This window comes from Strix aluco, chromosome 1, assembly GCF_031877795.1.
Source record: "Strix aluco isolate bStrAlu1 chromosome 1, bStrAlu1.hap1, whole genome shotgun sequence".
Taxonomy (NCBI): Eukaryota; Metazoa; Chordata; class Aves; order Strigiformes; family Strigidae; genus Strix; species Strix aluco.
This window is the reverse complement of record NC_133931.1, coordinates 94,903,802-94,916,680: the sequence shown is the minus strand read 5'-3', so window position 1 is coordinate 94,916,680 and position 12,879 is coordinate 94,903,802. Positions and strand designations below refer to the sequence as shown.

At 45.0% G+C, this 12,879-nt stretch overlaps 1 protein-coding gene across 4 annotated transcripts in view; it reads left to right on the top strand.

Annotated features, from left to right (window-relative positions):
- Positions 1–12,879, top strand: part of F13A1 (coagulation factor XIII A chain) — a 77,091-nt gene that overhangs the window by 50,738 nt on the left and 13,474 nt on the right. For all 4 annotated transcript variants that reach the window (XM_074827817.1, XM_074827807.1, XM_074827788.1 and 1 more), the window contains 3 exons: positions 10,520–10,623; positions 11,432–11,520; positions 12,504–12,657. In XM_074827817.1, the coding sequence (XP_074683918.1) occupies positions 10,520–10,623; positions 11,432–11,520; positions 12,504–12,657 (347 nt within the window). The remainder of the gene's footprint in view (positions 1–10,519; positions 10,624–11,431; positions 11,521–12,503; positions 12,658–12,879) is intronic.

Genomic DNA, 12,879 nt, shown 5'->3' with positions numbered 1-12,879 from the left:
GGATGGACACTCCACAACCTCTCTGGGAAACTTCTGCCAGTGCTCAACCATTCTCACAGAGAAAAGTGTTTCCTGATGTTCAGATAGAATATACTGTGTTTCAATTTGTGCCCATTGTTTCCTGTCCTGTCACTGGGAACCACTGATATGAGTCTAGCTCTGTCTTCTTCCCCCAACTCCCTAACCAGGCATTTATACACATGGATAAGATCCTGTTAAGCCTTCCCGTCTGCAGGATGAACAGTTGCAGCTTTCTTAGCCTCTCCTTGTGTACAGCCTTTGGTGTATCAGCTATTCCTTCCAGTCTTCTATATTGGCAAACTTGCTGAGGGTGTAGTAGGTCTTGTCATCCAGGTCATTAATGAAGATGTTAAACAGTATTGGACCCTGTATTGACCCCTGGGGTACACAGCTAGTGACTAGGCTCCGTCTGGTGTTCATACCATTGATCACAACCCAGCAGTTCAGCCAGTTTTCAATATACCTTACTGTCCAGTTATCTAGTCTATACTTCAATGGCTTGTCTATGAGGATGTTCTGGGAGATCGTGCTAAAGTCAAACAGAAACCAACCCCCATGCACTGGTCTCCCCTTGTCCACTCAGTCATTCATTTCATCCCAGAATCACAGAATTATCAGGGTTGGAAAAGACCTTGTAGATCATTCAGTCCAACCATTAACATAACACTGACAGTTCCCAACTACACCATATCCCTAAGTGCTATGTCAACATGACTCTTAAACACCTCCAGGGATGGGGACTCCACCACTGCCCTGGACAGCCCATTCCAACGCCTAACAACCCGTTCTGTAAAGAAATGCTTCCTAATATCTAGTCTAAACCTTCCCTGGCGCAACTTGAGGCCATTACCTCTTGTCCTATCGCTTGTTACTTGGTTAAAGAGACTCACCCCCATCTCTCTGCAACCTCCTTTCAAGTAGTTGTAGAGGGCAATGAGGTCTCCCCTCAGCTTCATCTTCTCCAGACTAAACAACCCCAGTTCCCTCAGCCGCTCCTCGTACGACATGTGCTCCAGACCCTTCACCAGCTTCGTTGCCCTTCTCTGGACACGCTCGAGTAATTCAATGTGCTTTTTGTAGTGAGGGGCCCAAAACTGAACACAGGAATTGAGGTGCAGCCTCACCAGTGCCGAGTACAGGGGTAAGATCACTTCCCTGTCCCTGCTGGCCATGCTATTTCTGACACAAGCCAGGATACCATTGGCCTTCTTGGCCACCTGGGCACACTGCTGGCTCATGTTCAGCCGGCTGTCAATCAACACCCCCAGGTCCCTCTCTAACTGGCAGCTCTCCAGCCACTCCTCCCCAAGCCTGTAGCGCTGCTGGGGGTTATTGTGGCCGAAGTGCAGCACCCGGCATTTGGCCTTATTGAAACTCATGCAGCTGGCCTTAGCCGATCGCTCCAGCCTGTCCAGATCTCTCTGCAGAGCCTCCCTACCCTCGAGCTGATCAACACTCCCACCCAACTTGGTGTCATCTGCAAACTTACTGAGGGTGCACTCGATCCTCTCGTCTAGATCATCAATAAAGATGTTAAACAGGAGTGGCCCCAAAACCGAGCCCTGGGGGACACCACTCGTGACTGGCTGCCAACCGGATTTAACTCCATTCACCACAACTCTTTGGGCCCGGCCATCCAGCCAGTTTTTTACCCAGCGAAGCGTGTGCCCATCCAAGCTGCGAGCAGCCAGTTTCACCAGGAGAATGCTGTGGGAAATGGTGTCAAAGGCCTTACTAAAGTCAAGGTAGACAGCATCTACAGCCTTTCCCTCATCCAATAAGCGGGTCACCCTGTCGTAGAAGGAGATCAGGTTTGTCAAGCAGGACCTGCCTTTCATGCTGACTGGAACCCATGCTGACTGGACCTGATCATCTAGTTGTCCTGCATGTGTTGTGTGCTGGTACTCAGGATGAGCTGCTCCATCAGCTTCCCGGGCACTGAAGTCAAGCTGACAGGCCTGTAATTTCCTGGATCATCCTTCTGACCCTTCTTATATATGGGCATCACATTGGCCAATTTCCAGTCTGTCGGGACCTCCCCGGTCAGCCAGGACTGCTGGTAAATGATGGAAAGCGGCTTGGCGAGCACCCCAGCCAGCTCCTTCAGCACCCTCAGGTGTATCCCATCCGGTTCCATAGACTTGTGTGTGTCTATGTGATGTAGTAGGTCACTGACTATCTCCTCCTGGATTGCAGGGGAGTCATTCTCCTAGTCTCTGTCTTCTGGCTGAGGAGACTGGATTCCCTCAGTACAACTGGTCTTGTTATTAAAGACTGAGTCAAAGAAGGCATTAAGTACCTCAGCCTTTTCCTCATCACTCATTACCATGTTTCCTCCTGCGTCTAGCAGGGGATGGAGGCTCTTCCTGGTCTTTCTTTTGCTGCTCACATACTTATAGAAACATTTCTTGTTGTCCTTGATTGCTGAAGCCAGATTAATTTCCAGCTGGGCTTTAGACCTCCTGATTTCCACCCTGCATAGCCTCACAGCATCTTTGTAATCACTGTGAGTGGCTAGCCCCTTCTTCCAAAGGCCGTAAACTCTCCTTTTCTCCCTGAGTTGCAGCCAAAACTCCCTGTTTAGCCAGGGTGGCCTTCTTTGCCGCCGGCTTCTCTTACAGCGCCTGGGGACAGCCTGCTCCTGTGCCATTAAGACTTCCTTCTTAAAGAGTGTCCAGCCTTCCTGGACCCCTATACCCTTCAGGACCATCTCCCAAGGGATTCTGTCAAGCAGGTGCCTAAACAAGACAAAGTCAGCTCTTTGGAAGTCCAGGATGTCAGTTCTGCTGTCCCCTCTCCTGGCCTCTCTAAGAATAGAGAACTCTATTATTTCATGATCACTGTGCCCTAGTCGGCCTCCAACCACCACATCTTCCACCAGTCCTTCTCTGTTCACAAAGAGGAGGTCCAGCAGGGCACCTTCTCTGGTTGGTTCACTCACCAGCTGCATCAGGAAGTTATGTCCCACACATTCCAGGAATCTCCAGGACTGGTCCTGCTCTGCTGTGTTGTATTTCCAGCAGATGTCTGGGAAGTTAAAGTCTCCCACAAGAACAAGGGCAAGTGATCGTGTGATTTCTCCTAAGTACCTATAGAATATTTCATCCACCTCTCTGTCCTGGGTGGGTGGCCTATAGTAGACTCCTACTACAACATCTGCCCTGTTCACCTTCCCCCTGACTCTAACGCAAAGACACTCCACCCTGTCTTCATTATACTTGTGTTCGAAGGAATCATAACAGTCCCTAACATACAGCGCCACCCCACCACCTCTCCTTCCTTGTCTATCCCTCCTAAAGAGCTTGTAGCCATCAATTGGCGCACTCCAGTCATGGGAGACATCCCACCATGTTTCTGTGAGAGCCACTACATCATAATTTTCCTGCTGCATCATGGCTTCAAGCTCCTCCTGTTTGTTACCCATGCTGTGTGCATTGGTATACATGCACTTCAGATGGGCTGATGTCCCAGCACCTTTTCGCATTTAGAGGTCCTAAGTTGGGCCTGACCTTTCACAGGTGTTACCAGGGTTACTGATCCATTAATATCCCTTGCATCTTTGTTGTGCTGCATGTATCCATCCCTTGCACCCACTGGGATAGCAGGGTGAGGGTCGTCATTGGCACAACAGCCCACAAACCATGGTAATCTACCCTGGGTCTTATGTCTGGGAGTTCCAGTTTTGTCCCCTTCCCCCTTCAAATCTAGTTTAAAGTTCTCTCAATGAGCCCAGCTAACTCCTGCCCCAAGATCCTTTTCCCTCTCTGGGACAGGTGCATCCCATCTGATGCCAAAAGGTCTGGTGTCCTGTATACTAACCCGTGATTGAAAAATCCAAAGCCCTGCTGGTAACACCAGTCTCAGAGCCACAAGTTCATCTGTTGAGTTCTCCTGTAATCTTCCTCATCCATCCCTGCAATTGAAGGAATGGAGGAGAACACTACTTGTGCCCCTGAGCTGTTAACCAGTTTCCCCAAGGCCCTAAAATCTCTCTTCATTGATTTAGGACTTCTCTTGGTAATATTGTCGCTACCTACCTGAAAAACCAAGAGAGGGTAGTAGTCCTTGGGTCTCACTAGAGCGGGGAGTTTTTCCATGAGGTCCTTTACCCGGGCCCCAGGGAGGCAGCAGACTTCCCTATGAAGCAGGTCCAGCCTGCATACTGGGACTTCAATACCCCTCAGAATGGAGTCACGCTCTACAATGACCCTTCTGGGGTTCTTTTTAGAATTGGCTTTAATACCTGGTCTAGAGCAACCCGGCCTTGGTGGACCTTGGTCTTCCTCCTTGTTTGACTCATTTTCTTCCTCCTTCTCTTCTTCACTCAAAAGTTCCAGGGCCCCGAATCTATTGTGAAGGGACACCATGGAGGGTGAGGGAGGTTGGGAGAGGATATTCCTGCCTCCCCGAGTGGGGACCTGTTTCCAGCCTCCCCCATCTCTTAGGTCCCCTCCTTCTGCCTGGTAGCAAGAGGATGAGGGATCACCTGCCTTGTTTGGAGACTCCATTTGCTCCTGTTGCTTCACAGGTGCCAAGGTGCTACTCCACCAGTCAGTTTCCCTTTCACACTCCCTAATACTTCTTAATCTTTCAACCTCTTCTTTGAGTTCCGCCACCAGGCTGAGCAGGTCACCCAGCTGATCGCAGCGTACACAGGTGCTGTCACTGGTGCCCTCCGACAGGATTGACAGGCTCAGGTACTCCCTGCATCCTGGGACCTGGACCTCTGCATGTTTGCCTGGCAGCTCCGTCAGAGAAGCTATCAGGTTGGTCAGGCACAACTGGCCCCTTGTAAATCCACGCTGGCTACTGCCAATCACCTTGTCCTTAATATGTTTGGAAATGTTTTCCAGAAGAATTTGCTTTATAACCTCCCCAGGGATCAAGGTGAGGCTGACAAGTCTGTAGTTCCCTGGGTACTCCTTCTCTTTCCTGAAGAACAGGCTACAGGCTTGGAGAAGAGAGGCTGGAAAGCTGTCCCACAGAAAAGGACCTAAGACTGTTGGTCAACAGCCGGCTGAATATGAGCCAGCAGTGTGCCCAGGTGGCCAAGAAGGCCAATAGCATCCTGGCTTGTGTCAGAAATAGTGTGGCCAGCAGGACTAGGGAAGTGATTGCCCCCCTGTACTTGGCACTGCTGAGGCTGCACCTTGATTACTGTGTTCAGTTTTGGGCCCCCCACTACAAGAAAGACATTGGGGTACTGGAGCATGTCCAAAGAAGGGCAATGAAGCTAGTGAAGGGTCTAGAGAACAAGTCCTATGAGGAGCAGCTGAGGGAACTGGGGTTTTTTAGTCTGGAGAAAAAGAGGCTGAGGGGAGACCTTTTTTCTCACTACAACTACCTGAAAGGATGTTGTAGCAAGGTAGATGTCAGTCTATTTTCCCAAATAACAAGTGTTAGGACAAGAGGAAATGCACCAGGGGAAGTTTAGATTGGCTATTAGGAAAAATTTATTCACTGTGTCAAGCTTTGGAACAGACTGCCCAGGGAAGTGGTTGAGGTATTTAAATCCTTGGAGGTATTTAAAAGGCATGTAGGTGTGGCACTTAGGGTCATAGTTTAGTTGTAGACCTGGCAGTGCTAGGTTAATGGTTGGACATGAAGATCTTAAAGGTCTTTTCCAACATAAACAACTCCATGATTCTACAAAAGGAGTGATAATTGTTTTCTTCCAGTCCTCAGGAACCTCCCCCGATCACCATGACCTTTTGAAGATAGATATGAGTGGTCTTACAATGACATTGGCTAGCTCACTCAGCACTTTTGGGTCCATCCCATCAGATCCATTGGAATTCTATGTGTTCAGCTTGTTTAAATATTCTCAAACTTGTTCCTCCTCTACAGATGGTAAATTTTCGTTACTCCAAACTACCACACTGGTCTCAGGGGCTGTGATTCCTGAGGGCAAATCTTAGCAGTAAAAAACAAGGCAAAGACGACATTGAATACTTTGGCCTTTTCTTAGTCCTTTGTCACCAGGTCCCCTGCCCCATTCAGCAGGCAATTCACATTTTCCACAGTCGTCTTTTTGATACTGATGTGCTTGCCTTTCTTACTGCTCTTCACGTCCATTGACATACTGTTTGATCTGGGTTTTGCCTTTCCTAAACCTGTCCCTGCATGCTCAGACAGTGTCTCTATATTCCTCCTGGTCAACGGTCCCTGCTTCCACATCTTGTGCACTTTTTTTTAATGTTTGAGTTTAACTGGAACTGCTTTGTTCACCATGTGGGCCTTGTGCCACTTTTGGTTTTCCTGTACAGAGGGATGGACCATTCTTAAGCTTGGAGGAGGTGACCCTTGAAAAGCAACCAGCTCTCCTAGACCCATATTATATCTAGAACTGCCTTCCATGGGATTATTCCAGCCAGGATCCTAATCAGGCCAAAGCCTGCTCTCCTGAAGTCCAGGGTTGTGGTCCTCCTGTTTGCCTTGTTCCCTCCTGTTAGGATCCTTGAGGATTCACAGTTTGCTAAGCTGCATCGGGTCTATGTGACAGCAAGACCTCAGTATGTCTCATGGGGCTGGTCCTTCTATGGCTCACAGAGCTGTAGAGAAACAGTCACTCTTCTGAAACCTCCTCTGTCTATAAATGATGTGAAACAAGACCAAATGACTATCCGCCTGACTGTTCAGTCCATATACCCGCAGTAATGGATCGTTGCCACGCTTCAGACTTTCCACTGTCTCATGTCTTCCTCTCCCCTTCTCCTAACCTGATCTATACAACATCTCTTACCCACTTTTGACATTTCATTTTACTTCCCTACCTCTCCTTTTCCCAGCTGTTTCCCAAGACTTCTTAATTCAGTCTTGTTGTTTTCTATTCTTCTGGGACAGGGATAGATCATCCAAAATCATCCTTGCTCCACTTAAAGCCATATGCAACTTTACACCAGCATTTCATCTTCCCATCCTATGTTTGTTTTCTTTGGCTAGATTACTTTTGAAACTGCCTTGTTCATCCTTTTATCCTCCTGGTGCATTTATTAGTACATGGTGCGCATATAACCCTTTGGGCATGACTTAATATATTACACACCTCTTTTCATTTCTCCTCTGTGTCCTTTCTCTTCATTATTCTGTAACACTCCATGGTAGCCCACATGCCGACTTTAAATGGCTTGTGTCTTAACCTTGATTTTATTTTTAATGTCTCTTTTATTTCTTTTATTTTTTTTTAAGAGGACAAGCTCAAGGTATTTATAATGATTTTTTAAAATGTATTTCTCACTTTTATTTATAATCTCCTGAAAACTGGAAGCAAAGCTCTTTTTCTTTATTAATATATCATTTCTATTGCCTTGTACTGCTGGACCTGATCTGTCTTCAGGTTTAAAATACTCTCAGACTTCAGGGATACTTGGAGCCAGGATTTTTAGTCCAATCAATCTCTGAGTGTGGGGCTCCCTCTGAATGTTATCTGACATTTATTTATTTTTATTAAAGATCATCTTCTCCCTCAGGATAAGAAACAACGACAACAACAAAACACATATACAAAATTACACAGACTTTGCAAAAAGTTATTTTTATAAATCTGGCCGGATTTGGGCCCATCAGTACTGCCTCTGTCCCCTTACTTTGTTCTCCTTGTCTTTCTTAATGATGATATAAAGACACTTAAAGAATATTTCTCTTGGATGGGAATCAAGACTCACTCCTACTGTGAGGTCTAAGCCGACCGACGTCAGTACCTCGGCAGAAACTTGCTTGAAGTCACCTGGCCCTATGAGGGTTCATCCATGTCCAGGCCTGTGAAGAAAGCCCTTCTGAGACCTCTGCTCTCCCATTCACTTCCAGCTCACTTTTCTCTAATTTCTCAATAATGTTATCAGTGCCTCTCTCAACCCCAATGCCTGAGCTTATTAGCTAAGGAAAGGGCAGCAGCTGTTTCCAGCATGTGCCTGTCTCATAAGCAATATGAAGTACCCTTCCTAAATTGTCTTCCAGGCATAAAACCCACCTGATCATCTTTTATTAATTTCCCCATTGCTTTGTTTAGTCTATTCGTAATTATCTCTGTAAATATTTAATGGTCACTACATTGATCTGTATAGCCATTCTTGCTTTCTTTAATGTCTCAGGCTTGCTGTAGAATACAAGAACTACAGAATCAGTTTAACAAATTATGGCTGTGGAGCCAGCTCCTCAGCTGTTCTCACTTCTACAAGACAGAAGTTTCTGCTACATTTTGGAGAGGCAAATGTTCCCTTCATCATCCTTTTCTTAATGCTCATGTGTGTTACAAGCAATGTCTTTCTGTCCATTCACACTGCATATCCTTAAGGGTATTTGTTATTTGCATGGCAGCAGACATAAAGAAATTGCTGTCCTGTTTCACCCAACACTACACCAATAGAAACCAGTAAGAAAGGTCCTGTCCTCTAGGATGAATATAGAAAAAAATATAGAAAAACTGCATTACCTATTTCAGAATTGAAGCAGAGCTGCCTTTTTCCACAGCGTTATCCCCCCTCCTTGGTTTTATCATCCTTCCCTCCTGCCTGCTCTTCAGGTGGTTCTTTTGCAGAACACAAAGCCAGTGACACATCTGAGTTTGATTCAAAGTGAACCAGTGAAGGCTTCAGGGCGGGGATTGTCTCTCTCACATGTTGGCATAACAGTTTTCAAAAAACTTCCTACCACAAAGTGCGTCTCCATTCTCTGGTAGCCCTCAGCAAAGCTCTGTGAGCATGATTCAGCATTGACTACTCTCAGCAGCATCAAACATTCTCTGAGTGTGCGTCATTTTCCTTGAATAATTCCTTTTTCTGTAGTGCTGCTTCATTAACTCTCCTAACTGACAAGTTTTACCCTGATCCAAGCTTTCAATTCCACTTTGAAATGTCTTGTTAGACAAGCCTCAGATCCTTCCGACTCTGCTCCATGGCTGGTTTTCACCTATTATTAATGAAATTGTCGGAGTTTAACAATCCTCATTTTGGTTGCTAATATCATTGCGTGTACTAGGGGCTGTATCAGCAGCTACACAGATGTAATTTTATACATACCTGCTGTAGGATATGTATAATTTGCAAGCAAAATTGCCTCTTTCTCTACTCCTTCCTTTTTTTTATTTTTTGCAGTAATGAAATTCAAACACTTTGCCAGCTTTACTGCAAGGACCTCTCCCTAGATTGTGGTTTTTCTTGCTGTGCTCTCCCTTGAGCACCAGTAGCATTGCAGGAAGTTACAAGATCTGTCTTTCTTATCTGATCATCTTTGAAACATTCTGGGCAGATTCTGATGGTACTGTAGTGTTTTTTCTTTACATGAGCATCCATCCAAGTGAGGGCATTTCAACCCTGAGCACCTAGATGAACCACTCTCAAAAATTCACCTTTCAGCATACTGTCCTGGGCTCTAAAGGCAAAACTTGGCCCACAGTGGTTGTAGATATTTTTTAGGGAAAACTGTATGGTCTAGGAGATCTGACCTCCCTCATTGGCATGACACACTGGGAAGACCTTATAAGGAATCCACAATGAGGATAGTCTTATAACGCCTATGCAGGGTCTTTTTCTCATCCAACATGGAAACCAGCTAAGCATGTTTGTTTTGACCCATGAAAGCAGAGCTACAGACTGTATGTTATGGAGTTGTTCTGGGTTCGGCTGGGATAGTGTTAATTTTCACAAGAAGCTGGGAGAGGACACAGCCAGGATAGCTGACCCAAACTAGTCCAGGGGGTATTTGATACCATATGACATCATGCTTAGTATATAAACTGGGGGAGATGGCTGGGGGAGAAGGAATTGCAACTTGTGAACATGCTGAGCGTCAGGTTCTGGGTGGTGAACAATTGCATTGTGCATCACTCACTTTATATACTCTTTTATTAGTATTACTGTTATTATTATTTCTTCTCTTCTTGTGTTGTCCTACTAAACTGTCCTTATCTCAACCCACGAGTTTTTACCTTTTTCTTCCAATTCTCCTCCCTATCCCACTTGGGGGGAGGAGTGAGCAGGCAGCCACATGGTGCTTAGTTACCAGCTGGGCTTAAACCATGACAGGAGTTGATCCTGAAATCTCTTCAGAAGAGGTGCCAAAGCTTCAGTCTTAATAGTTATAAAGCAGACCATGCTTTAATGACTTGAAGAAGATTCAAAGCTTGCTTTAGCAGGCAGACTGAAGTGGAGGTGTCTGGCTGGAAAGGGATTGTAGTTTGTGTAGCTCTTCATATACCCCAACAATCTCCAAGCACTGGCAAGTTTTCTGAGACATTTGCATTCAGAACACATTAGAAGAATCAAAAAGCTTCTTCAGCTTGCAGTCAAGAAACTACAATGAAGGATTGTGGCCTTAGGTTTTAACAGATAGTTACCAAACTTTTAGACCTAAAACTCTATTCTCTAGAAAGAGCCAACTTTTTCATTCCTAAATTGGCAAATGTTATTGAAGCAATGGCAGGACATAACTACACAAGTTTATTTTGGTCTGTATGCTTCTTTCCAAGAATTTAATATTCTGGTCCCATCTCTTGCCTAAGGAACTATCATTGCTGGAATGAAGCTTGGATGACCAGACCTGATCTTCCTGTTGGTTTTGGAGGATGGCAGGTTGTTGATGGGACACCCCAAGAAACCAGTGATGGTAATATCACTTTAAGTCCTCCTTAGCTCTCTTTCCAACACTTGGGTTCTTTGTGGCAAACAATGAGCTGATGATAGCTGAGCCAGTGGCACTATGTGGCCAGTGACAACTTCTTGCACCAGATAACCACATTCACCCATGCTCAGGGCCTTCTCCTGATTTGTTATGAGCTCTAAAATAAACCTGTTCTTATTATAACACTGCTTATGATGCATGTGCACAAAATTGTGCATGAGAAGGGCCCTGCTTTGTACAGAATAGATGTAGTCCTGTTGCCAAAAGATGGCTTCTAAAATTTTAGAGAACCTATACAGGAGCCTGATCAAATGAATTCTCCTTCATTTTATGTCTGCAGCCCTTACTAAACTTCCTAAGCAGGCAACAGGTAGGAGAGGAAAAGGGAAAAGCCACTGCTATTTCTTCCCAGTCCTTAATTTTCCAGTTCTTTAAAGACATCTTTAGCAGATTTGCAGCGAGATCTTTCTCAGTCTGTGGTATAACTGAGCCCTCACAAAATTATGTGCTTTAACCAAATCCAGCTGTAACTGTGTTTCAAGCACTTGAGACTTACAGTGTTCTTTATGGTGCCATTAAGGTACTGAACCATTAGGTTGTTTCAGACTTGAGTCTGTGTTGTTTAGAGGGCTGGTAACAGAAATTAAGCTTTGCACTTCTTGGTCAGGAGTTCCTGTAAACTATTAAAAGAGTTCACTAAAACCCAGGAATTCTTTTTCTTTGAGAAAATATAACATTTTGATGTGTTTTAAAGTTAATTTAATCTCTCACTTAATCTCTCTTCTCCCCATAGGTATGTACAGGTGTGGCCCAGCCTCAGTTCAAGCCATTAAACATGGTCACGTTTGCTACCAATTTGATGCTCCTTTTGTCTATGCTGAGGTACATACCTGAATATTTTTAGTGCATTGAGTGACATCAGTGGGACCGTAGGTGAGACAGAAGATAAGGCTCCACTGCACTTTATGGATTGAGAAGTTACTTCACATATAGTCCACATCAAAGAAAAATCTCATAATTATATTTTGACATGCAGGCCAGTAGGTGTGATATGACTCTAACGAATGACAGAGATTTCTCTAATCTCTGCTCACCAATGTAATAAGCAGAAAAAGCTACTCCGGCTCCAATGAAACTTCAGCTTGTGGTCATTTATCCTTCCCAGATTCCAGCTATGCTGGCAAATGAGTCACTAGCTCTAGCTGCTCATCTTCATCCCTTGTTAGCTGTAACTTCCTTCTCAGGCTTGCCAGCAAAGCTGCTTATGTTAAGGCTCCCTTGCTTATTTCAGTCAAAACAGATACAGTGATTTTAAAGAAGTCTTTGCTCACCATGTTCGTTTTGTCTGCAGTGGGTCAAGGAGAGCTCACATCAGTGGTTTGACTGGCATATCCAAGAGAGAAATATCTCCATGAGGAGTGAGAGGGCCTGGTCGAGAGTTTTAACCTCTTGCACCACCAGAGCTTGTGTGCCCAGAATTGCAGCAGCTGTAGAGCAGGTCTCTCTCTAATTGAATTGTATCTACCTTAGGACAGAAGAGAATAAAGATATTTTATCTATGAAGCGTTCCTCTCTCTATGGTCTAAAGTTTTTTGGTGCAAGGAATATGTAGTCTTGCTCCACAAGTCCGAACAGTATCTCTGTAGCCTACTCAAGCTTACATTGTCTGTCATTCTGGAGCTGCAAATAGTAAAATGCATCTAGTCATTATTGTAGTATATAACTAATTTTAAACATGGGACTTCAATGTGCGTAGTTAGTGAGACTTCAAGTCTACGTGTCATTGTTTTTGAGGGGAGATAGGCTGGCTTCCCTTTCTCTTTCTACTTCCATGTATCTCAATCCTTTTTCATTTAATTTTATAGGTGAATAGTGATATTGTTTACTCAAGAAGGGAAAAAAATGGAACCCAAGTGATAGAAAAAATTGACACAACCCATGTTGGGCAGTTGATTGTGACCAAGGAAGTTGGGGGTGATGGAATGATGGAGATTACTGAGGACTACAAGTTCCAAGAAGGTAACCTGAAATGGGGTGGGACCATACTGATGTAGATTTACCTCAGTCAGATCTTAGGTGGTGGATTTACAAACCTCTGGCACTGAGGAAGCTTCATGAAAAGCTGCCAAGATCCCCTCTGGAACTCTGTTTGTAACTCCATCCCACTGCAGATGCCTTGATGAGCACACAGGCTTTGCTACTCAGAAATGCTTTAGACTGAGTAAGCTGTAGTGAAAACAA